Below are 24,826 nucleotides of genomic sequence, written 5' to 3'. Positions count from 1 at the left end.
CATGGCAATGAGGGGGGCGGCGGCCCCGGTGGCGCGCGGCCCCTCCCGCGCCCCGCCCTCTCCTATAGGGGACCCCGACGTATGGGGACCCCCGCGGGGAGGGGGGGCTCCTCCCCCCGTGCGGCAGGGGCCGCCGCGGGGGGGCACGGGGGAGCGGGTGTCCCGTCATGCCCCGCGGCGCCGCCCAGCTGTAGGCGCGTCCCTATAGGTTGCGTCCGTCCCTATAGATTGTGTCCGTCCCTATAGGGGGGCGGTGTGCCGCCGCCGACAGGGACGCGCGCTCCCGACGCGCAGAGCCCGCGCTGTGTGAAGCACCCCAATCTATAGGGGTTCTCCCCCGGGTGTAGGAGACTGTCAATGTATAGAGCACCCCCCCCCCCCCGTGACCCACCCTAGCATATAGGGAGCCACCCCCGTCCGTAGGGACCCCCTCGTGTGAACCAGGACAATGTATAGGGTCCCTCCCCAGTATATAGGGGACCCCCCCAATGTATAGGGCCCCCCTCCATGTACAGGGACCCCCTATGTGAACCACCCCAATGTATAGGGGACCATCCAATGTATAGGGGCCCCCCCAATGTGAACCATCCCAATGTAAAGGGACCCTCCCCAGTATATAGGGGACCCCCCCTCAAAGTATTGGGACTCTCCCCAGTATATAGGGTCCCCCCCAATGTATAGGGACCCCCCCATGTACAGGGACCCCCTATGTGAACCACCCCAGTGTATACGGACCCCCCCCATGTGAACCAGCCCAATGCATAGGGACCCTCCCCACTATATAGGGGACCCCCCAATGTATAGGGACCCCCTATGTGAACCAGCCCAATGCATAGGGACCCTCCCCAGTATATAGGGCCCCCCCCCAACGTATAGGGCCCCCCCCCAACGTACAGGGCCCCCGGCGGGGGCGGGGATGAAGCAGAACGAGTCTTTATTGGCCCCCCCGGACGCGGGGGGGGGAGGGGCAGCGCCGGGCCCCGGGGTCAAGGTAAAAAATTAAAATAAAATAAAAAAAACCAAGGGGGGGGAGGGGAGGGGAGGGGGGGAGGGGTCCGGCTGCGGGGGGGGGGGGGGGGCTCCTCCCTGCCCCGGGGTTGGGGGGGGGGGCGGCGTGAGGGGGGTGGCGGGGGGCAGCGGTGGCGGGTGTGGGGGGCCCGGGGGGGGGCAAGGGGGGCTCCCCCCGGTGGGGGGTCCCCCAAAGTGGGGGGGGTCCCCAAACTGGGGGGGGTCCCCAAAGTGGGGGGGGTCCTCCCAAACTGGGGGGGTCCCCCAAAGTGGGGGTGGTCCCCAAGGTGGGGGTGGTCCCCAAGGTGGGGGGGGGTCCCCAGGGTGGGGGGTCCCCAGGGTGGGGGGTCCCCAGCGCCGTGCGGGGGCGGGCTGGGGGCGGGGCGCCCCTCAGGGCACGGTGACGCGGAAGGGGCTGTTGGGGACGTGCTGGTCCCCCCACTTGACCACCAGCAGGTAGTCGCCCCGCTCCCGCAGCAGGTAGCCCACGTTGTACAGCTGGTTGCCCAGGTGCTTCACCACGATCTCCTCGCAGGGGGTGCGGGGGCCCTGCACCCCCACCAGCAGCATGTTGTTCCCTGCGGGGGGGGGGGGGGCGTCAGACCGGGGGGGGCCCCCAAACACGGGAGGGTCTCCCCCAAAGACCCCCCGAGCGCCTCCCCTCTCCCCTGAGGCATCCCTCTCCCCTGAGGCATCGGGAAGAAAAGAGCCCCCCCCAACAGCACCCTAAAAAGCTGCACCCCAAAAACCAGCCCCCCCCCACCAAAGACACCCCCAAAAAACGGCCCCCCAAACACCCCCCGACCCACAGCGGGACCCAGCCGCCGCCCCCTCCCCAACACCGCACCGGGGGCACCCCAAACCCACGGGGGGACCCCCAAACCCATGGGGGGGCACCCCAAACCCACGGGGGGCACCCCCAAACCCACCGGGGGCACCCCAAACCCACGGGGGGGCACCCCAAACCCACGGGGGGACCCCCAAACCCACCGGGGGGGCACCCCAAACCCACAGGGTCACACCAAACCCCGGGGGGCACCCTCAAACCCACCGGGGGCACCCCAAACCCACAGGGGGACCCCCAAACCCATGGGGGTCACCCCAAACCCACAGGGGGCACCCTCAAACCCATAGGGGGCACCCCAAGCCCATGGGGGCACCCCAAACCCACCGGGGGGGCACCCCAAAACCCATGGGGGGCACCCCAAACCCACGGGGGGGCACCCCCAAAACCCACCGGGGGCACCCCAAACCCACCGGGGGCACCCCAAACCCACAGGGGGCACCCTCAAACCCATAGGGGGCACCCCAAGCCCATGGAGGTCACCCCAAGCCCACGGGGGGTCACCCCAAGCCCGGGGGGGCACCCCAAACCCATGGAGGGCACCCCAAGCCCACGGGGGGGCACCCCAAGCCCCGCCACCCACCCGCCTTGCTGCAGTCGACGGTGAAGGAGTTCTTCTGCCCGACGAAGGCCTTGTTCAGCCCCAGCCCCTTGGCCACCACCTTGCTGGCGTCCGAGGAGAACTTGGGGGCGCCCGGGGGGGCCCCCGCCGCCGCCCCCCCGGCCTCGGGGCGGCCCCCCGCCTCCACCAGCACCGAGGAGCTCTCGCGCAGGCTGTGGCTGCTCACCAGGCGGGGCCCTGCGGGGGGGGGCGTCAGCGCCCCCAGCCCCCCGGACCCCGGCCGGCTGCCCCCCAGATCCCCCCGTCTCCCCCACCACAGCCCCGTGACCCCCAGACCCCCCCCAGCCCCCCATTACGCTTTCTCCCGCACCCCAAATCCCTTCGGACCCCCCAAATCCCCCCCAGCCCTTCCCAAACCCCCCAAACCTCTCCCCAAACCCTTCTGTCCCCCCAATCCCCCCGTAACCCCTCCTCCTGCCCCCCCTGCACCCCCAAATCCCCCCGTAACCCTTCCTGCTGCCCCCCCTGCACCCCAAATCCCTTCTGACCCCCCAATCCCCCCGTAACCCCTCCTGCTGCCCCCCCGCACCCCCAATCCCCCCGTAACCCTTCCTGCTGCCCCCCCAATCCCCCGTATCCCCTCCTGCCGTCCCCCCCGCCCCCCAAATCCCTTCTGCCCCCCCATCCCCCCGGTACCGGTGATCTTGGCCTTGAAGGGGCTGCCGGCGATGTGGTGGGGCCCCCCGAACTTGATGGCGATGAGGTAGCTGCCGGGGGCCATGGGGGTGTAGGTGACGCGGTAGCCCTCGGGGCACTCCCGGCACTCCATCTTCACCTTGGAGGGGCCGTCGATGGTGACGGCCAGCGCCCCGGGGCCCGCCGTCGCCGTGTTCACCACGAACTCCGCCGGGGAGCCTGGGGGCGCGGGGAGGGGGCGTCGGCACCCAGGGACCCCCCCGGCGCGGGGCCCCCTGCGGAGCCCCGCAGCGAGACCCCGCGGGGCCCCCTAAGACCCTGTAGGAGCCCCCCGACTCCACGCAGTCCCCCAAGACCCCATAGAGGCCCCCTAAGACCCCACAGAGACCCCCCCAAATCCACAGGGTCCCCTAAGACCCCGTAGAAGCCCCCCAACTCCATGGGGTCCCCTAAGACCCCGTAAAGGCCCCCCCAACTTCACAGGGTGCCCTAAGACCCCATAGAGGCCCCCCAACTTCACAGGGTGCCCTAAGACCCCACAGAGACCCCCCCCCAAATCCACAGGGTCCCCTAAGACCCCGTAGAGGCCCCCCAAATCCATGCAGGCCCCTAAGACCCCATAGAGGCCCCCCAACGTCACAGGGTGCCCTAAGACCCCACAGAGACCCCCCCAAAGCCACAGGGTGCCCTAAGACCCCATAGAAGCCCCCCCAAATCCACAGGGCCCCCTGCGGAGCCCCACGTCGAGACGTGGCACCCCAAGGGACCCTGCAGGGTCCCCTAAGAACCTGTAGAAGCCCCCCAACTCCATGGGGTCCCCTAAGACCCCGTAGAGGACCCCCCATCTTCACAGGGTGCCCTAAGACCCCGCAGAGACCCCCCCAAATCCACAGGGTCCCCTAAGACCCCACAGAAGCCCCCCAACTCCATGGGGTCCCCTAAGACCCCGTAGAGGCCCCCTAAGACCCCGTAGAAGCCCCCCAACTCCATGGGGTCCCCTAAGACCCCGTAGAGGCCCCCCCATCTTCACAGGGTGCCCTAAGACCCCGCAGAGACCCCCCCAAATCCACAGGGTCCCCTAAGACCCCACAGAAGCCCCCCAACTCCATGGGGTCCCCTAAGACCCCATAGAGGCCCCCTAAGACCCCACAGAAGCCCCCCAACTCCATGGGGTCCCCTAAGACCCTGTAGAGGCCCCCCAAGACCCCGTAGAGGCCCCCCAACTTCACAGGGTGCCCCAAGACCCCGCAGAGACCCCCCCCCCCCAAATCCGCAGGGCCCCCCCGCCCCCCGGGCCCCGTACCTGTGGTGCCCCCCTCGAGGCCGGGGCCGTAGGCGGAGACGAGGCCGGGGTCCCCCGCCTGCCCCGGCTCCCCCACCCGCACCTTGAAGGGGCTGCCGGGGATGTGGGACCCCTCGAACTTGACGTCGATGGAGTAGACCCCGTTCTCCCGCGGATGAACCGCACCGCGTACTTGTCTGTGGGGGGGGGACGGACGGACGGACGGACGGGGGCGTCAGTGGGGACCCCCGGCCCCGCGGGGACCCCCCCCCACGCCCCCCAGGGGCCACCGGAGCCCAGGGGGCTCCCGGAGATGCCACGGAGCCCCCCCGAACCCCACGGCTCCCCCCTGACCTTGGGAGGTCAGGACCCCCACGGGGCACCCCGAAACCCCCCCAGGCCCCCCCCAAGCCCCCCAGCACCCCCACAGATGGGGGGGGGGCCCAGCAGCGTCAGCCAGGCCACCCCCCCCGCGCCCCAAAACACCCGGGGGGTGGGGTGGGGGGGGGGCTCTGCAGCCTCCCTGGAACCCCAAAACCCAGCCGAGGGGGCTGGAGGGACCCCCCGAGGGGCGGGGGGGACCCCAAACCCCCCCCCCGCAGCCGGAAGGAGCTCGCGGCGGGCGCCCCGGGAGGGCGGCAGGGTTTTGGGGCGCGGGGTCCCCTCACCTTCGGTGACCTCGGTGATGTGGCACTCCTCCAGGGCCCCCGAGGGGCTGTGCACCTTGGCGTCCAGCACCCCCTTGGCCCCGTTCAGGCTGACGGCGAAGGAGGCCGGCTGGTGCACCTTCAGCCCGGACTCCTGGGGGGCAGAGACCGTCAGCGGGGGGGGGGGGGGACCCCCCAAAGCGGGGGGGGGGGGACCCCCAAACCTGGGGGGGAGCCCCCCAAGCCGGGGGGGGAGGGAGCCGGCACCGTCCCCCGCATCCCGGCCTGGGCCGACTCGGGGGGGGGGGGGGGTCTGCACCCCAAAACCCCCGGGGGTGCACGTGCATGCCACACCCTCACCCCAAATCAACCGGGGGGGGGGGGCTGACACCCCCAAATCCTCGCCCCAAATCAACCGGGGGGAGGGGGTTAATGCCCCCACATCCTCACCCCAAAAACCCCAGGGGGTTGATACCCCAAAAAACTAACACTGGGGGGGATGAACACCCCCAAACCCTCCCCCCAAAACCCCCGGGGGGGATGAACACCCCCAAACCCTCACCCCAGACAACTCGGGGGGGGGCGGTTGGTACCCCAAAACCCTAATCCCGGGGGAGTAGCACCCCCAAACCCTCCCCCCAAAACCCCCGGGGGGGATGAACACCCCCAAACCCTCCCCCCAAACAACTCGGGGGGGGTTGGTACCCCAAAACCCTAATCCCGGGGGAGTAACACCCCCAAACCCTCCCCCCAAAACCCCCGGGGGGGATGAACACCCCCAAACCCTCCCCCCAAACAACTCGGGGGGGGTTGGTACCCCAAAACCCTAATCCCGGGGGAGTAGCACCCCCAAACCCTCCCCCCAAAACCCCTGGGGGGGATGAACACCCCCAAACCCTCCCCCCAGATAACCCGGGGGGGACCCTGCACCCCAAAACGCCCCCAGGAGGGATCTGCACCCCAAGATCCCCCCCGGGGAGGGGGAAATCCCTACCCCGAATGACCCCGGGGAGACCCGCGCCCCAAAACAACGAGGGGCCGGAGCCCCCCCCCCCAACCCCTCCGCTTTGGGGGCAGGTTGTGCACCGACACCCCGGGTTCGGGGGTCCCCCAAAGGCAGGGAGGGGTTTGGGGGTGCTGGGGAAAGCCCCCGCCCCGGTTGGGGGGCAGCAGGCGCTCCGCGGGTGTTGGGGTCTCCCAGGAGGCGGGGAGGGATTTGGGGGTGTCAGGGGAGCCCCCACCCCGTACCCCACTTACCTTGTGGGGCCGGAGAGCTTAACGGGAGAGAACGGGGGGCCCCGGGCGTCCCCGGCCGGGGTTTGGGGGTGCTGGGGGGGGTCTTGGGGGGCCGTTCTCTCCCGCTAAGGCCCCTCCGGGCCCCGGGGTCGCCCCCCGAGCGGGGTGGGGGGCGACGGGGGGCTGTTAATAGCCTTTAAAAGAGACACGAGAGAAGACCCCCGGGACCCCGCGACGGCTGGGGGGACGCAGGGGCTGCCTGGGCCAGCGCAGGGACCCCCAGACCTGCTGCAGCTACAGAGCCCCCCCAACCCCGCTGCAGCCCCCCGGGCACCCCAAAACTCACTGAAGCTCTCGCAAAGAGCGCCCGCCCCCCTGCTCGCCTCTGAAACCCCACTAAAGCCCCCCAAGAGCTATGAACCCCCCTAAACACCCCAAAACCCCACTAAAGCTGCCCTGGGGTACGCTGTCCTCACAGGCACCCCAAAACCCCACTAAAGCCCCTGCTAGGGCTACGCTGTCCCTACAGACACCCCAAAAAACCCCCAAAAGCTGCCCTAAGGCTGCGCTGCCCCTATGGACACCCCAAAAAACCCCACTAAAGCCCCCCTGGGGCTACGCTGCCCCTATGGACACCCCAAAACCCCCACTAAATCGTTCCTGGGGCTGCGCTGACCCTACGGACACCCCAAAACCTCACTAAAGCCCCCCTGGGGCTGTGCTGCCCCTACGGACACCCCAAAACCCCACTAAATCGTTCCTGGGGCTGCGCTGACCCTACGGACACCCCAAAACCTCACTAAAGCCCCCCTGGGGCTGTGCTGCCCCTACGGACACCCCAAAACCCCACTAAATCGTTCCTGGGGCTGCGCTGACCCTACGGACACCCCAAAACCTCACTAAAGCCCCCCTGGGGCTACGCTGCCCCTACGGACACCCCAAAACCCCACTAAATCGTTCCTGGGGCTGCGCTGACCCTACGGACACCCCAAAACCTCACTAAAGCCCCCCTGGGGCTACACTGACCCTATGGACACCCCAAAACCCCACTAAAGCCCCCCTGGGGCTACGCTGACTCTACAGACACCCCGAAAACCTCACTACATCGTTCCCGGGGCTACGCTGGCCCCCCAGCCGCCCCCCGCCCTGCGCGTGGCCGTCCCGAGCCCAGCCGGGGGGTGCGAGGGGGGGGGTTTCTCCCGGTGCCTCACCTGAAGGCTAGAAACAGTCAGGCGGCGGGCGGCGTCGCAGGGGGCGGCGGCCGTCACCACGAAGGGGCTCTCGGGGATGTGCTCCTCGTTGAACTTCACCGACACCTCGTAGTCGCCTGCGGGGAGGGGGGACGGCGTCAGCGAGGGGGGGTCCCCGCCTCCCCCCGGCCCCCCCGGCCCCTCCCCGGCCCCGTACCGGGCTCCTGGACGACGTAGGAGACGCCGCAGGATCCGTCCTTGCGGTCCTCGAAGGCGATCTCGGCTTTGCTGGGCCCCTCGACGGCGATGGAGAGGCCCCCGGCGCCCGCCTCCCGCGTCCAGATGCTGAATTCGGCTGGGGGGGTGGTGGGGACGGGGCGTCAGGGCCCCCCCAAAGGCCTGACCCCCCCGTCACGCCCCGTCTGGGGGGCAGCCCCCCAGTTGGGCCAGTTTAAGGGACCTGGGCCCAGTTCAGGAGCCCGGGCTGGATTGGGGGCACCTCCAGCAGGTTTTGGGGAGCTCCGGGTGAGTTTGGGGAACCCCCCCATGGGTCTCGTGGAGCCCTAGACAGATTTGGGGAGCCCTCCATGGGTTTTGGGGAGCCCCAGATAGATTTGGGAGCCCCTCGTGGGTTTTGGGGAGCCCTGGATGGATCTGGGAGCCCCCCCATGGGTTTTGGGGAGCCCCAGATAGATTTGGGAGCCCCTCGTGGGTTTTGGGGAGCCCTGGATGGATCTGGGACCCCCCCATGGGTTTTGGGGAGCCCCGTGAAGGATCAGGGAGCCTTGTGCAGACTCGGGAGCCCCAGCCGGGTCCAGGCGGTCCCAAAGGGGGGGGTCGGGGGGGAGCCCCGAGTGGGCTTTGGGGTGCCCCCCAGGCAGGTTCAGGGTCCCTGGGTGAGTTTTGGGGTGCCTGGAGCAGGTTGGGGTGCCCCAGCAGGGGTGGGCGTACGTTTAGGGGAACCCCAAGTGGGTTTTGGGGCGCCCCAAGCGGGTTCAGGGGCCGTAGCGGGGTCAGGGCAGCCCCGGGGGGGGGTCTCGGGCAGTTTTGGGGTGCCCCCCGCTCACCTGGCACGCCGGCCTCAGCCCGCTCGAGGCCGGGCCCCCCGGCGCGGACCTTGTGGGCGCCGCCCTCGCCCAGGGGCCCCACGGTGAACTGGAAGGGGCTGCCGGGGACGTGCTGGCCCCGGTCCTTGACGCTGACGGAGTGGACGCCGGTCTCGGCGGGCACGAAGCGGATGCTGTAGGCGCCGCCGTCGCCCTCCAGCACCTGGGCCGCCACCGCCTGCCCCGAGGGGCCCGTCACCAGCGCCGTCACCTCGTGGGCGCTCAGCTCTGCCAGCAACGGGGGGGTCACGGAGGGGTCCTGGGGCTCCCCCTGGCCCCCCGCGGACCCTCCCGGGCCGGGAGAGGTCCTGGGGGCCCCCCCTGCATCCCCACCCCAGCCGCCGTGGGTCCTTGGGGGACCCTCTGCATCTCTGGGGTCGCCCCCGTGGGTCCTTAGTGTCCCCCCAGGGTTTCTAGGGACCCGCAGCACCGCCCCGCGTGTCCCTGGGGTCCCCCAGACCCCTGTGCCCCCCAGCAGCCAGTCCCTGGTACCCCCATGAGTCCTTGGGAACCTCCAAAGCGTCCTCGGGGGGGTCTCGGGGAGCCCACAGACCCTCTCCTACCCCCCCCCCCCTCCCCCAGCAGCCTCCAGAGCCCCCCAGGGCCCCCCCGGGACGCTCGGGGCCCCCCGTCCCCGCTCACCCGGCATCTTGAGGCTGAGGTCGCAGGTGGTGCCCACGCTGGCCTCGGGGGGGGCGCGGCGCCGGCGCGTGATGCTCTCCTTCACCCGCCCCTCGCCCGTCACCTTCACCGAGAAGGGGCTCCCTGCGGGGGGGCGGGGGGTCACATCAGCCCCCCCCGGGCCCAGGGACCCCCCTAAGCCCCCCCCCCCAATCCTCTCCTGCTCCCACTGCACCCCGAACCCCTCTCAGCACCCCCAGCTCCCTCCCCACGCCCCCCCAGTACTCCTGATTGCCCCCAGCACCCTCCCACTCTGCTCCCAGTAACCCAAGTTATCCCAGCATACCCTCCCAGTGCCCCCAGTAACCCCAGGACGCTGCTCTAGCTCCTCCAGCTGCTCCCCCAGCGCTCCCGTTTCCCCCAATACGCTCTCCCAGTACCCCTCAATTCACTCCCAGTAACCCAGGTTCTTTCCCAGCATGCTTTCCCAGTGCCTCCAGTAAGCAAATTACCCCAGTACACCCTCCCAGCGCCCCCAGTAAGCCCAGTTCCTCCCTGATACGCCCTCCCGGTGCTGCTGCTTGCCCCGGCACCCTCCAACAGCGCTTCCAGTCCCCCAGCTGCCGCCCCCGGCGCTCACCGGGGACGTGCTGGTCGCCGAATTTGACGGAGATGATGTAGTTGCCGGGTTCGGTGGGGCAGTAGGAGACGCGGCAGGTCCCGTCCTCCAGCTCCTCCGTGGTGATGTCCACCTTGCTGGGCCCCTCGATGGAGAGGCTCAGCCCCCCGTAGCCTGGGGAGGGGGCCGTCAGCAGGGACCCCGGCGCCCGGGACCCCCCCGGCCCGCCCCGTTCCCGCGGGATGGGGACGTACCGGCGTCGCGGGTGTCGATGGTGAAGTGCGCCGGCTCGAAGGTGCGTCCCTCGCGCAGGCCGGGCCCCGCCACGCGCACCCGGCTGGCGTCCCCCAGCTCCGCCTGGCTGATGGTGACGGAGACGGGGCTGCGGGCCAGGGGCTGCCCGCCCCGCGAGATGTGCACCAGGTGCTCCCCCACCTCCTGCGGCACGAAGGAGATGCCTGCGGGGACGGGGACGCCGGCCTCAGGACAAGGGGACGCGGGGACGCGGGCAGCAGGGGACGGGGCCGCGGGGCCGCGGAGGGGACGGGGCCACGGGGACGTCAGGAGACGCTGCGGAGGCATTTGCGCCTCCCCCCTCCGCGCCCCCTCGCTTGGCGGCGGAGGCGTTGGAGCCGGCCGGGCTCCTCGCACCCCGACAGCCCCAGGGCCCCCCCAGGCGTCCCCCCCTCACCGATGTGGCCGTTGCGGAGGCGTTTGAGCTGGCAGGGCTCCTTGCGGCCCGAGGGGGCGGTGACGGTGGCCGTCAGCTGGCTCAGGTCCGTCTCCCCGATGTCCAGGGGGATGTCGGCCGAGGCGCCCACCTTCAGGTGGGACAGGCGCAGGCTGTCGTCACCTGCGGGGACGGGGGGGTCAGCGGGGAGGCACCCCAAAATGCCTGGGGCTCCCCCAGGCACCCCCAGAACGGCCTCAAGCCCCCTGGGGACTTCGAATCCGCTCCCCGATCCGCTCCAGGGACCCCGGGACCACCCGAAGCACCCCGGGTGCCCCCCAGACCCCCGTACCGGTGATGCGGGCGGTGAAGGGGCTCCCCGGGATGTGCTTGTCGTTGTACTTCACCACGATGCTGTAGTCCCCGGGCAGCACCGGCAGGTAGGAGACGCTGCACGTCCCGTCCTGGTTGTCGGTGCAGCTGATCTCCGCCTTGGAGGGACCCTCCACGGCCAGCGACAGCCCTCCTGGGGGGGCACGGGCGTTCAGGGGGGGCCGCGCCTGCCGGGGAGGACCCAGGCGCCTGGCGGACCCCCAGGGGCTCACCCTCGCCGGCGTCCTTGGTGTTGACGGTGAAGGTGGCCGGCTTGTTGACGGTGCCGTGGATGAGGCCGGGGCCGTAGGCGGTGACGTGGCCGCTGTTGACGTAGTCGACGTAGAACTGGAGGGGGCTGCCTGCGGGGGGCGAAGGGGGGGGCAGAGGGGGCGTCAGGGGGGTACCGAGACCCCCCACCCCCCGCCACCGCCACGGGAGGACCCTCACGGCTGCGGGGACGTCACAACGGACACACGGTGGCGCGCGGGATGGCGCCGCGGCACCCCCAGGGCCACGACGCTTCAAGGGGGCCCCCCCGCGCCCCCCGTTGCCCCCCACCTGGGATGTGCATGTTCTCGTAGCGGATGTCCATCTCGTGCAGGCCGGCCTCGGTGGGGGCGAACCGCACCGTCACCGTCCCGTCCTTGTTGTCCGTGATGTCGGGCTTGGCCACCTTCCCCGAGGGCATCCGCACCTCCCCTGGGGGGGAGCGGGGGGGTCAGGGGGTGCTGGCTGGTCCGGGGACCCCCGGGAGGGGCCGGGGAGCCCCTGGGGGGACCCTGCCTGTCTTGGGGACCCCCCGGGAGCATCTTAGCTGTCTTGGGGACCCCCTGGGGGGACGCTGGCTGTTTCGGGGATCCCTTGGGAGGACCCTGGCTGCCCCGGGGGGACCCCAGGAGGAGCTGAGGGGGCTTTGGGGACCCCCCAGAAGGACTCAAGGGAGGCCTGGGGACCCCCCAGGGAGTTGTTTCGGTCACCCCACCCAGAGGACTTTGGGGACCCCCTGGGATGACACCGGGGGTGTTGGGGACCCCCCGCTCGGGGCGTTTTGGGGCACCCGCCCCCCCTCACCCGTGATCTCGCCCTTCTTGATGGTGAAGGGGATGACGAGGTCGAAGGGGCGCAGCCCGGCCATGTCCAGCCCGTTCACCCCCAGCAGCGGGCGGTCGGTCGCCTGCACAAACGAGCTCGTTAGCGGATGCCGGGCCCCCCGCCGCCACCGCCGCCGCCGCCCGACCCCGCCCGCCGCTACGCGCCTGGCGCGCTGCCTGCGCCCGGTATCTCGCCTGGCGCGCTGCCCGCCTCGCACGCTCCTCGCGCGCCGCCCGCTTGGCGCCCTGCCCGCCCGCCGCACGCCGCGCCCCCGGCACACTCACCATGACCTGGAAGGGGCTGTTGGGGATGTGCTCGCCCCCGAAGCGCACGCAGATGACGTACTTGCCGGGCTGGGGGGCGGTGTAGAAGATGTCGAAGGTGCCGTCGGCGTTCTCCACCACGTCCACGTCCACCTCGGAGCCGTCGGGTGTGCAGACGGTGCAGGTCACCTTGCCCTTGCCCGCCGCCTTGGCGTCCACCGTGATCACCGTCTCCTCCCCGATCTGGATGGTGGGGCCGATGCCTGCCCCTGCCGGGGACGGGGGGTGACTGCCCGCCCCCCGGGACGGCCGAAGGACCCCCCAAGCTGGGGCCAACCCGAGCCCCCGGGCGGGCTGAGCACGGGGAAGCTCGTGCCGTGCCACGGGGAGGGGGTAACGAGGCATTGACGGGGCACGGCCCGCCCCCATCCCACACCCTGGGGGTGACCTCATGGCCGGGGGTCCCCTCTGCCCTGGGGGGGCGGCCGGGCACCCCCTAACGCCCCGGGACCCCCAGCTCACCGCCCTGCGTGGGGCCAGGGGAGCCCCCGGCGATGGGGGGTCCTCAAGGACGGCGGCGCCGAGCCAGGGACCCCCCCGAAACGCTCATAGCTTCAAGCCACTGGCGCAAGGGCCCCCCCCCCCCCCCATTTAACGAGGGTCGGGGGCTTGCCCCCTAATTAGGACAGGGCCAAAGGGGGTCCCTGGTGTTGGAGGGAGGGGGACCCCCAAGAGCAAGCAGAACGGGGGGTCCCCCGTGTTGAGCAAGGTCTAGCCCCCCCAGTTAAAGGAGAACCCCGACTGTTAAGTGACGCTGGGGGGACCCATCGTCATTAACTGATGAACGATTTCAGGAGAAGGCGGGGTGCCCCCAGCATTAAAGGGGGCCCGAGGGCTCCCAACGCGAGACCCTGGCCCCTCCTTCGCGCCACGGCGGGGGAGGTCCCCGCTTCTCCGCGGGGGTGGGGGTAACTTGGGGTGCGGGGAGGGGGTCAGGCATGCACCCCGACGCCAAGCGAGCCATGCCGTGAGCTTACCTAAGCCGTGACCTCCGATGGAGACTACAGCGTGGGCAAAAGAGGGGTGGGGGGGGACAGGGTGGGGGCGCGGGGGGGACGTGGGGTGGGCAGAGAAGCAAGAAATCCAGTGAGACACACGTGGCGCGGCCCCCCGCGCCCCCCGCCCCGCGGCCGCCCGCCCCGCGGCCCCCCGCCCCGCGGTGACTCGGCTGGAAGCGGCTGGGCGGGCGGTGGGTGTCCCCGCGCGCGTGCCCCCCCCCCACGGCGGCGCTTACCGGTGACGGTGCACTTGCTGGCGTCGCCGGCGGGCACGGCGCGGATGCGGTAGGGCGAGTAGGGGATCTCGTCCCCCCCGTACTTGATGAGGATGGTGTAGCGCCCCGTCATGTCGGGGACGTAGGAGACCGTGTAGGTGCCGTCCTGGTTGTCCCGGATCGTCGCCTTCTTGGGCTTGCCCTCGGGGTCCTGTGGGGAGGCAGGGGGATGTCGCCGGGCCGCCCCCCACCCGTCGCCGGACCCCCCGCCCGCCCCCGCGCCCCCCGCCCCGCGCCCACCGTGATCTGGACGGCCAGCAGCCCCTCGCCGGCGTCCTTGGCGTCGATGGTGAACTCCACGGGGAGGCTGGCCGGGACCCCCGTCGTGTTCAGCCCGGGGCCGCTGGCCTTCACCTTGCTGGCGTCGTGCGTGGGCAGCGCCTTCACCTTGAAGGGGCTGCGGGAGAGGGGAAGGGGCGTCAAACCGGCCCCCCCAAACCCGCCCCGGCCCCCCCGCGCCCCCCGCCTCACCTGCGGGGCACCTCCTCGTCGCCGTAGCGCACCGAGATGCTGTAGGGCCCCTCGCGGGAGGGGACGTAGCTGACGCGCTGCGTCCCGTCCCCGTTGTCCGCCACGTCCACGGGCTCCACCACGCCTGGGGGAGGCGGGGGGCGTCAGGGCGCTCCCGAGCGCCCCACGGGGCACCCCGAGACCCTCGCGGCCCCCCAGGCAACGCCCCAAGAGCCTGCAGTGCTCCGTGGGGCGCCCCAAGACCCCCCGTAGAACCCTGGGGGGCACCCCAAGACCTCATAACATCCCATGAAGCACCCCACGACGTCCCGCGGGACACCCCAAGAGCCCACAGGAGCCCATGGGCACCCCGAGACCTCCCAGGGGCGCTTCGGGGCCCCGTAGGGGCGACCCGAGGGGTGCACCAGGACCCCCCACCACCCTGAGACAGCACAGCGCCCACCCTTAACACCAGACCCCCCTCTCCCCTGGGTGCCCCAAAGGCCCCCCGGCCCCAAAGCAGGGGTACCCCGGACCCCCTGTGCCCCCCGCTGACCTTTGGGGCCCTGAACCTTAACGTCCAGGGGGGCGACGCCGGCCTTGCTGGTGTCGACGGTGAAGGTCTGGGGCACGTTGGCTCGCACGACGCCCGGCGTCAGCCCCGGCCCCGCGCACTTCACCTTGGACGAGTCCACCACGTCCGTCACCGGCACCTTGAAGGGGCTCCCTGGATGGGGCAGGGGGACGGCGTGAGCGTGGGGGGGCCGATGCAGCCGCCTCCCTCGCGCCGGTGCCTCCCGGGACCCCCCCGAGCGCTCACCGGGGACCTGGTGGCCGCCGTAGGTGACGTTGAGGCTGTAGGTGCCCGGCTCGTAGGGGATGTACTCCACCGAGCAGCTCCCGTCCTTGTTGTCGGTGCAGGACATCTTGGCCTCCGAGGGACCCTCCACCGCCAGGCCCAGGCCCCCCGTGCCGGCACCCCTGGGGCGAGGGGAGCAGGGGGGTCAGGCGGGCACCCCCAAACCCCCCGGGCCCCAGGAGGGGCTGGATGGTTCTGGGGGGGAAGCTTAGGGGCTCTGGGAGGAGCGCTTCGGACGCAGGGACGTGTTGGGGGGATGAGGAAGACTCCGGGTATGGAAAGATTTGGGGTAGGGGGATGATTTAGGGGACGCCGGGGAAAGGATTTGGGCTCGGAAAGCGTACGGGCAGACTTGGGGCACCCGCAATGGATTTGAGGGGTGCTGGGAGGGGGCAGGGGATTGGGGTTTCAGCACCGAGCGGGGCTTTGGGGTGCTGGCGACGGCGGGAGGGCGCGGGGTCTCACCGGGTCTCCACAGTGAACTTGTTGGGCTGGTTGGTGGTGCCGCTCTGGATGCCGGGGCCGTGGACGCGGACGCGCGCCGGGTCGCAGCCCTCGGTGACGGGCACGCGGAAGGGGCTGTGCGGCACGGGGCTGCCGGCGTAGTTCACCTCCACCGTGTGCACGCCTGGCGGGGGGGGGGGGGACGGACGATGACGGCGGGGACGTCACCCCGAGGCCGGGGCTGCCGCCCCGCCGCCCGCGCACCCCCCGCGCCTCACCCTCCTCGTAGGGCGTGTACTCCACGTGGTAGGTGCCGTCGCCCCGGTCCTCCACGAAGGTCTCGGTGACGTTCCCTGAGGGGTTGGACACCCGCGTCTTCACGTGGGGGCCGCCGGCCTTGCTCAGCGCCCGGGCGTCCACGTCAAACTCCGTCACTGCCTCCCTGAACACACCTGGGGGGGGGACGGCACGCGGGGGTGGGCGTCAAGCGGCCCCGCGCCCCCCCCCCCGCGCGCCCCTCCCCGCGGCCCCGCGCTCACCCTTGCCCTCCACGCCGGGCCCGTAGACCTTGACGCCGGCGGTGTCGACGGCGGGCTCCACCCGCACCTTGCTGGGGAAGTGGGGCACGGGCTGCCCGCCGTACTCCACGGTGATGGTGTAGACGCCGGGGCTGAGCGGGGTGTAGGCGATGGTGTAGGTACCGTCGCCGTTGTCCTCCACCCGCACCTCGGCGCGGGCGCCCGCCTCCGAGGCGATGCCGATGGTCAGCTCGGCCGTGCCGGCCCGGCTGCAGTCCACGCGGAAGTGGCCGGGCTGCCCGGCCGTGGCGCCCTCCAGCCCCGGCCCCGAGCACGTCACCTTGGAGGCGTCGAAGGGGGCGCGGACGGGGGCGCGGAAGGGCGAGCCGGGCACGTGGGCGCCGGCGAAGAGGATGTTGATGTTGTAGTCGCCGGGCTCGGTGGGCAGGTAGGAGACGGAGCAGGTGCCGTCGCCGTTGTCCAGGCACTCGATCTTGGCCTCGCAGGGGCCCTCCACCGTCAGCCCCAGGCCCCCCGTGCCGGCCCCCTTGGTGTCGATGGTGAAGGGGGCCGGCACCCCGGCCAGCCCCCCCTGCAGCCCCGGCCCGAAGGCGCGCACCTGCGGGGAGAGCGGCCACCGCGTCGGGCGGGGGGGGCCTTGCCGGGGAGCCCCTGGGTCCCGGGGACGCCCTCCTCCCCGGGGCATCCCCTCGGAGGGGAGCCATGGCACCGGGGACCCCCCCCCGGCCCCGGGGGTCTGCTCTTATTGGGGCCCCCCAGCCCCTGGGGACCCCCGTCGCCAGGGACACGCTCTTATTGGGGCCCCCCATCGCCAGGGACGCTCCCTCGCTACGGACACCCAACCCTTCGGGACCCCCGTCGCCGGGACACCCCCGCCTGGGGACCCCGACCATCCTGACTGGGGGACCCCAGCCCCTGGGGACCCCCCCCCCTTCCTACAGATCCCCCCAGCCCTCGGGGACCCCCGTAAGCAGGAGCACCCCCTTACTGGGGACCCCAGTCGCCCTTACCGGGGCCCTCCCAGCTCCTGGGGACCCGCTGGGGACACCGGGGTCCCCCTCCCAAAGGGGGCCAAGTCCCCAGGACCCCCAGTCCCCTCGGGACGCCCCCAAAGCAGAGCGCCCCGCCGCGGGGGGGCCAGACCCACCTTGGAGGGGTCGGTGGGGGGCACGGCCTCGACGGGGAAGGGGCTGCCGGGGACGGGGACGCCGTCGTAGGTGACCTCCACCTGGTAGGGCCCCTCCTCGCGGGGGATGAAGCGCACCAGGCTGTTGTCGGGGCTCAGCCCCGGCTCCACCGTGCAGGGCACCGCCTTGCGCGAGGGGCCCGTGATCTTCGCCCCCACCTTGCCCTGGCCCCCGGCGCCCTTGGACTTCACCGTGAACTCCTGGTCCTTCCCCACCTCCAGCTCTGCGGGGCGGGGGAGACGCGTGCTCTGTGGGGGGGGCCGCACCCCGAAACGGGGGCGCCCCCCTGCCAAAAACCCCCCCACCCCCACAATAAACACCCTCCAAAAAACCACACCCAGACCCCCCACCCCAAATCCCCTCTGGGAAGGGAGCCCCCCAAGACCCCTCGCCCCAAATCCTCTCCAGGGAGGGAGCCCCCCGAACCCCCTGCCCCAAATCCTCTCCAGGGAGGGAGCCCCCCGAACCCCCTGCCCCAAATCCCCCTCCGGGCAGGGAGCCCCCCAAGACCCCTCGCCCCAAATCCCCCCTGGGCAGGGAGCCCCTCAACCCCCCCGCCCCAAATCCTCTCCAGGGAGGGAGCCCCCCAAATGCCCACCCCAAATCCCCCCTGGGCAGGGAGCCCCCCAAGACCCCTCGCCCCAAATCCCCTCCAGGGAGGGAGCCCCCCAAATGCCCACCCCAAATCCCCCTCCGGGCAGGGAGCCCCCCAAACCCCCCACCCCAAACCCCCTCCGGGCAGGGAGCCCCCCAAGACCCCCCCGTCGCAAGCAGGACCCCCCCATTTCTCCCCCCAGCCCTGTGGGGTCCCTGAACCACCCCCGGCTCCGTAGGACGCCACCCCCCCAAAAGGGGGTCCCCAAATTGCCCCTGGCTCCCTCGTGCCCCCACCCCAAAAGCCCCCTGCTCCCCCCAGCCCCCCCAACCTCCTCTAAGGGGGTCCCCCAGCCCAGAGCCCCCCAAGCCCCCCGCCGTACTGTCGTCCAGGCCGGAGATCTTGATCTTGCCCAGGTCGAGGCTGGGGGCCACCCCGACGGTGAAGGGGCTCTTGGGGATGTGGTCGCCCCCGTAGGTCACCGCCACCCCCAAATTACCCTGGGGGGAGAGGGCGCGGCTGTGGGGGTGCCCCCCGCCAGGGCTGGGGGTCCCGGACCCCCACGCTGCACGGGGGGGGGGGGGGGGGGGGGCGTTGCGGTGGGGCCGGGGTGCCCACGGTACAACAGGAGGGGGCATTTCGGTGACGGGGTGCTGGCTTTTCGGGGTCCCCCGTACCTGCCGCAGCGGGGCGTACTTGGGGGTGCGGGGTTTCAGGGTCCCCCGTACCTGCCGCAGCGGGGCGTACTTGGGGGGTGCGGGGTTTCGGGGTCCCCCGTACCTGCCGCAGCGGGGCGTACTTGGGGGGTGCGGGGTTTCGGGGTCCCCCGTACCTGCCGCAGCGGGGCGTACTTGGGGGGTGCGGGGTTTCGGGGTCCCCCGTACCTGCCGCAGCGGGGCGTACTTGGGGGGTGCGGGGTTTCGGGGTCCCCCGTACCTGCCGCAGCGGGGCGTACTTGGGGGTGCGGGGTTTCGGGGTCCCCCGTACCTGCTGCAGCGGGGCGTACTTGGGGGTGCGGGGTTTCGGGGTCCCCCGTACCTGCTGCAGCGGGGTGTACTTGGGGGTGCGGGGTTTCGGGGTCCCCCGTACCTGCTGCAGCGGGGTGTACTTGACGGTGTGGGTGCCGTCGTGGTTGTCGATCACCTCCAGGTCCCGCACGGCCTCGCCCTTCCCGGGCCCGGTCACCTGCACGTCCAGGGGGGCCCGGCCCCCCGCCTTGGCGTTGACCGTGAAGTGGGTGGGCTTCCCCAGCTCCACACCTGCGGGGGGGCACACGGGGGGGTGGGGAGGGGTCCCCAAGTCCCTGCCGGGGCCCCCCCCGGGACCCTCCTGCCGCCCTCCCAACTCACCAGAGCGGCTGAGGCCGGGTCCCTCCGCCTTCACCTTGCTGGCGTCGTGCGAGGGGTCGACCTTGATCCGGATGGGGCTGGTGGGGGTGGCCTGCGGGGAGAGCCCCCCAAAATCAGCCCCCTGCACCCCAGGCCCCCCCGTGCCCCGCCCCGTGCCCCCCCGGGCCCACCTGGTCGGCGAAGAGCACCATGATGGTGTAGGCGCCGGGGCCGCGGGGGGTGTAGCGCACGGTGAAGGTGTCGTTGTCGTTGCGGATGATGTCGAAGTCGATGTCGGCCTCGGCCGGGCCCACCACCCCCGGGGCGCACTTGATCCCGATGCTCACGTCCCCTGCGGGGGTCGGGGGGGGGGTGTGGTGTGTCAGCACCCCGAAACCGCCCCCCCCCAGGACCCTCCGGCACCCCCGCAGCCCCCGGGGCTCACCCTGCCCGGCCTCGGTGCAGTCCACGGTGAAGTAGGTGGGCTCGTGGGCCTTGAGCCCCGTCTTGGCCACGCCGGGGCCGTAGACCTTCACCTTGTGGGGGTGGCTGCCGGCCCCCACGCCCACCTGCGGGTTGGGGGGGGAGGGGGGGTTAGGCCCGCCGCCTCCCCAGGCGGCCAGGACCCCCCCCCCCACGGTTTCGGGGACCCCCCTCACCCGGAAGGGGCTCTGGGGGATGTTGACGCCGCCCCAGGACACCATGGCCGTGTGCTTGAGGGGCTTCTTGGGGACGTAGGAGCAGCTGTAGGTGCCGTTGCCGTTGTCCTTGACGGAGACGTCCACGGGGTTGCCCTCCGCGTCCTGGGGGGGGGGGGCGCGGGGGGGGTCAGCACCCCCAAAACCCACCCTGCGACCCCCCCAACCCACCCACACCCCCTTCTCTACAGAAAAGCCACCCCGCCGCCCCCCCCGGCACCGCTGCCTCGATGCCGGGGCTCCCAAATCCTCCCGATATCCCCCCAAAACCGCCTCGCATCGCATCCCAACTGGGGCTGCACCCCCAAATCCCCCCCCCGGCACCCCACATCCCCCTCGTGCCACCGCCCCTGCACCTGGGCTCCCCAAATCCTTCTGAAACCACATAACCCCCCAAAATCTGGCCTGTGCCCCACCCTACCCAGGACGGTGCCCCCCAAACTCCCCCCAAAGACCCCCCCCGTGCCATCTCCCGCCCAGGCAGCGCCCCCAAATCCCCCCTCGCCCCCAAATCCCCCCTCACCTGCATCTGCACTTTGAGGGGTCCCTTCCCCCCGTTTTTGGCGTCCACCGTGAACTCGGCGGGCTTGTTGACGGCCACCCCCGTCTTCTCCAGCCCCGGCCCGTGGGCTTTGACCTGTGGAGGGGGGCAGAGGGGTTACGGGGGGGTCCCCCGGGCGTCGGGGGGGGCCGGGGGGGTCCGCGGGGGTCCCCCACCTTCTCGGGGAAGGAGTCTCGGGGCGCGGGGCGGATGTCGGCCATGAAGGGGCTGCGGCGGATGTCCTCGTTGTCGCAGAGGACGTGGACGGCGTAGGCGCCCGGCTCCTGCGGCCAGTACCGCACGTCGCAGGAGCCGTCCCCCCGGTCGTCGCACTCGATCTTGGCCTGCGAGGGGCCCTCCACCGAGAAGCCTGGGGAGGGGGGCAGTTGGGGGGGGGGGTCAGGGGCGCCCCGAAACCCCCCCTCGGGGTCCCCAAAGAGCCGCCGCCCCGGGGCGCGGGGCCTTGAGATCGCCGGGGCCCCGGTGAGGGGCTACGGAGGCCCCCAGAACACCCCAACGTCCCCAGGGGAGCCCCGGAGGCCCCTCAGGGGTCCCACCCCCCCAACATAACCCCAAAGGGGCCCCCAAAGTCCCCCAGGACACCCCAAAACCCCTGGAGGCCCCCAGTAGCCCCCCCGGATCCCACAATACCCCCCCCCCCCCGAGGCCCCTCTAGGAGCCTCCTAACCCTCAGGGCCCCCCCCAAACTTCCCCCAGCCCCCCAAGGCATCCCGAGGCCCCCAGGAAGACCCCCACACCCCCCAAAACGCTCCCCAGCAGCCCCCGGCCCCCCCGGGGCCCCCCCAAACCTCACCGAGGGTGCCGACGTCATCCCCGATGGCCTCCACCACGAAGTCGGCCGACTTGCCCACGACGCCGCCCTCCAGGCCGGGCCCCCAGGCCCGCACCTTCTGGCTGCCGCTCTCGGGGGACACCTTCACCTCGAAGGGGCTGGGGGGGGACAAACGGGGGGGCGGGGGGGTCAGGGCAGGGCCCTGCTGCGGGCACGGCCCCCCAAAACGGCCCAGACCCTAAAATAACCCCCCGAAACAGCCCAGCCCCCCAAACGGCTCCAGCCCCGGCACCGAGGATGGCAGCCCCCGATGGTGGCCACGCTGTCCCCCTCTCCCAGTGCCGCCCAGTCCCTCCCAGTGCCCCCCAGCGCTCACCTGCGGGGGATGTGCTGTCCCCCCCAGGTCACCGTCACCGTGTAGGTCCCCGGCGCGGTGGGGAAGTACTCGAAGCCGAAGACGCCGTCCCCCAGGTCCTTCTGCTTCACCGCCTCCGTGCCCTCTGCGAGGCAAGCGTCAGGGGGGCGCCCCGAAACCCGGGGAGCCCCCCAAAACCTTCGGGTCCGCCACAAAACCCCAGGGACCCCCCCAAAACCCCCGGGAGCCCAGCATCCCCTTAAGTAGGGGGTAAGGGCTGTGTCCAGGGCCCCCGGCCCCCTCGGGGCGCTCCCAATCCCCTCGGGGCCCCCCCCGCAGCCCCCCCAGAAGAGGGGAGCCCCCCCGGACTCACTGGGGCCCTTGACGGTGACTTTCAGCTCCCCGCTGCCGGCCCCCTTCGTGTAGACCTTGAAATCCGCCGTCTCCTTCACCCGCAGCCCCTTGGGCTGCAGCCCCCGCCCCACGGCGCGGCACGCCGAGGGGTTGCAGGCTGTGGGGAGAGAGTCAGGGGGGGCCCCGCCAGCCGCGGACCCCCAAAACCCTCCCCGGGGCACACGCTGGAGGGGAGGGGGATTCCCGTGTCCTGGGGGACCCCAAAAGCCACCCTGTGGGCAGGGGCTGCAGGGGAAGGAGGGGGAGAGGGATGGGGGGAGCGCCCCACACGATGCGGGGGGGACGCTGGGGGGGAGAGAGGGGCCCCAGGCGTCCGGGGGACCCCCGGACCCGCATCGGGGCGCACGCTGGGGGGAGAGGGTCCGAAAAGGACCCGGGCAGCCGGGGGGACCCCCGAACCCGCGCTGGGGCACGTGCTGCGGGGAGGGAGGCAGGCGCCCGGGGGCACCCCAAAGGGCGCCGGGGGGGTGGGGGGGGGTAAGGAGGGACCCAGGCGTCCGGGAGCACCCCCCGTGCCCCCCGTACCGTCAGCGGGTCACCCGCGAGGACCCCGGCCGGCGCTTCCCGGACAGACGGGCAGAAGGAGCAGGACAGGCGGAGAGAGACAGAGCAGAGTCACGGGGGGCCGAGACCCCCCTGCAGCGACAGCCCCGGGCCCCCCATGTAGGGGGCAGAGACCCCCCACAAGGGCCCGGGGTGGGGCAGAAGCACAGAGACCCCCCCCCCGAGTTGGGGGGCAGAAGCAGAGAGACCCCCCCCTCGAGTTGGGAAGGACAGAGACACCCCCCCCCCCAGCTCGGAGGGGAGGAGAACGCAGAGCCCCCAGCGTGGGGCAGGACAGAGACCCCCAGGTCCGGAGGGGACAGAGACCCCCGAGTTGGGGTGGGGGGACAGAGACCCCGAGTTCAGAGGGGGACAGAGGCCCCCGAGGTGGGAAGGACAGAGACCCCCGAGCCGGGGGGACAGGAGGACAGAGACCCCCAAGCCAGGGAAGGAGAGAGACCCCCAGCCCGGGGGGGCGGAGGGCCAGAGACCCCCGCGGGGGGGCGGGCGGCCCCCGGGGCTCACCCTGCCCCACGGTGACGCTGAAGGGGCTCTTGGGGATGGGGGCTCCCCCGAAGGCCACGTGGACGGCGTGGGGCCCCTCGGCCGTGGGGCGGTAGGTGCAGCGGTAGGTGCCGTCCCCCCGGGCCTCCAGCGTCGGCTCCACCGTCCCCCGGCGCCCGCTGGGGTCCACGATGGAGACCTCCACCTCGCCCGGCCCCGCGCCTGCCGGCGGCGGCACCCGCGTCACCGGGGAGAACGGGGGGCACCCGCCGCCCCCCAGACCCCCGCCCCGCCGGGGTCGCGTCCCCTCCCGCTCGCCCTGCCCCGCCTCACACCCGCCCAACCCCCCTGGACCCCCGCGTTCCCCCCAGCCCCCCCGGGGCGCACCGGCGGTGAAGATCTCGAAGTAGGTGCTCTTGTTGGCCACGTTGCCCAGCGGCTCGATGCCGGGCCCCTGCGCCGACACCCGGCCGGCGTCGCCCGCCGCCCGCCCCACCTGCACCTCGAAGGGGCTCTTGGCGATGTGCTGCCCCGCGAAGAGCACCGTCACCTGCGGGGGACCCCGAAACACGGGGGGCGTCAGCGGGGTGAAACCCCACTGGAGGTCCCAAAAACCCCACCTGAAGCCCCAAAAACCCCACCTGAAGCCCCAAAAACCCCACCTGAAGCCCCAGAATTCTCTCTCCAGAACTCAAAAGAGAAAAAAGCAGCACACCAGGGGCCAAAACAGCCACAGAGTGGCCCCAAAACGCCTCAGGACCCCCCCAAAACACCTCAGGACCCCCCCAAAACACCTCAGGACCCCCCCAAAGGCCCCCCACGTCCCTCCGACCCCACCTTGTGCACGCCGGTGACTTTGGGGACGTAGGAGACGGAGAACGTCCGGTTCTTGTCGTTGTTGGCCACCACTTTAGCCTGCGGAGGGAGGAGACCGAGCTGTCAGACCCCCGGGGGGCCCCCAAAAGCCCCCCCAAACCCCCAGCCCCCATCCGGCCCCCCGGCCCCGTGCCCACCTCCTCGCGGTGCCCGGCGGGGTCCTCCACGTACACCAGCACGTCCCCCTGCCCCGCGCTGATCGTCTCCACCGTGAACTCGGCCCGTTGCTTCACCATGTTCCCCGTGGGCTCGATGCCTGCGGGACCCGCCGTCAGCCCCACGGGGGGCCCACGGGGGTCCCAGCCCCGCCCCGGGGGTCCCAGCCCCACAGCGGCCCCAGCCCCACAACCCTGCTGGGACCAAGGGAGCCCCCAGAGCCGTGGGGAACGGGAAACAGCGCCGTAGGGAACACAAACCACCCCGAACCTACGGCCAACCCCCATCTATAGGGCGGCCCCCCCCAGCTCTGTAAGGGACAAGGGGCCCCCCAGATCTATAGGGCACGGGACGTGCTCCCTATGGGAACGGGGAGGGGCCCCCAGTGCCGTAAAACGCAGAGCGGCCCCCAGGCGGGGGGGAGCGGGGAGGGCCCGGGGGTCCCGCAGCCCAGGGGGAAGGGGCCCCTCACCGGGGCCGTAGGCTCGGGCCTTCTTGGGGTTGAGTTTGGGGCGCAGGGGGGCCCCCGGCTTGAGCTTGGCCTTGGGGAACTGCGACAGGTAGGTCATGACCGAGTGCTCGTCCACGTTGGGGTCCACGATCTCCTCCGGGGTGATCACCTGGGGGGGACACGTGGGACGGGGAGGGGGGTCACCGGGCCGCTCCCGGACACCCGGGTCCCCCCACCCCGCTTCCCCGGGGAGGCTCCGAGCCCCCCGCGGCCCCCTGCCCACCTGGGGGATGCCCAGCCACTCGTCGGCCTGCTGCATGGCCTCCCGGGCGTTGTCCACCGGCTTGCTGGGGTCCCACGAGTCCCAGTCGGGGCACAGCCCTGCGGGCGACGGGGCGCACGGTCACCCCCGTGCCCCCGCGCGCCCCCGGGGCCGCCCCGCTGCGTCCCTGCGTGCCCCGAGGGCCATCGCCCCCATCCCCGCGCGGCCCCGGAGCTGCCTCCCGCCTCCTCGTGCGCCCCGGGGCCACCTCCTGCGTCCCCGTGCGC

The 24,826-nt window shown here is 72.1% G+C and overlaps 1 protein-coding gene across 1 annotated transcript in view; it reads right to left on the bottom strand.

Moving 5' to 3' along the window:
- Nucleotides 1-1,102: 1,102 nt before the first annotated feature.
- FLNA (filamin A) overlaps nt 1,103-24,826 on the bottom strand; it is a 30,372-nt gene continuing 6,648 nt past the window's right edge. Inside the window, 45 exon segments of the mRNA XM_082334349.1 lie at nt 1,103-1,586; nt 2,436-2,651; nt 3,111-3,329; nt 4,414-4,569; nt 4,572-4,589; nt 5,061-5,193; nt 7,487-7,602; nt 7,683-7,820; nt 8,533-8,799; nt 9,214-9,336; nt 9,833-9,985; nt 10,066-10,269; nt 10,503-10,664; nt 10,834-11,007; nt 11,087-11,215; nt 11,415-11,555; nt 11,928-12,030; nt 12,233-12,480; nt 13,249-13,272; nt 13,506-13,695; nt 13,785-13,941; nt 14,016-14,139; nt 14,551-14,721; nt 14,815-14,975; nt 15,319-15,481; nt 15,576-15,749; nt 15,837-16,434; nt 16,984-17,246; nt 18,001-18,118; nt 18,708-18,877; nt 18,968-19,058; nt 19,138-19,298; nt 19,392-19,515; nt 19,606-19,749; nt 20,168-20,281; nt 20,362-20,555; nt 21,000-21,136; nt 21,355-21,478; nt 21,707-21,844; nt 22,816-23,016; nt 23,182-23,344; nt 23,632-23,709; nt 23,808-23,926; nt 24,299-24,446; nt 24,561-24,658. Coding sequence (XP_082190475.1) covers nt 1,399-1,586; nt 2,436-2,651; nt 3,111-3,329; nt 4,414-4,569; nt 4,572-4,589; nt 5,061-5,193; nt 7,487-7,602; nt 7,683-7,820; nt 8,533-8,799; nt 9,214-9,336; nt 9,833-9,985; nt 10,066-10,269; nt 10,503-10,664; nt 10,834-11,007; nt 11,087-11,215; nt 11,415-11,555; nt 11,928-12,030; nt 12,233-12,480; nt 13,249-13,272; nt 13,506-13,695; nt 13,785-13,941; nt 14,016-14,139; nt 14,551-14,721; nt 14,815-14,975; nt 15,319-15,481; nt 15,576-15,749; nt 15,837-16,434; nt 16,984-17,246; nt 18,001-18,118; nt 18,708-18,877; nt 18,968-19,058; nt 19,138-19,298; nt 19,392-19,515; nt 19,606-19,749; nt 20,168-20,281; nt 20,362-20,555; nt 21,000-21,136; nt 21,355-21,478; nt 21,707-21,844; nt 22,816-23,016; nt 23,182-23,344; nt 23,632-23,709; nt 23,808-23,926; nt 24,299-24,446; nt 24,561-24,658 — 7,235 coding nt within the window. The 3' untranslated portion in view covers nt 1,103-1,398.

The sequence above is a fragment of the Platalea leucorodia genome (assembly GCF_965183815.1).
Source record: "Platalea leucorodia genome assembly, chromosome: 33".
NCBI classification, from domain to species: domain Eukaryota; kingdom Metazoa; phylum Chordata; class Aves; order Pelecaniformes; family Threskiornithidae; genus Platalea; species Platalea leucorodia.
The sequence above is the reverse complement of the archived record's forward strand: the minus strand, read 5'-3'. Positions and strand labels throughout refer to the sequence as shown.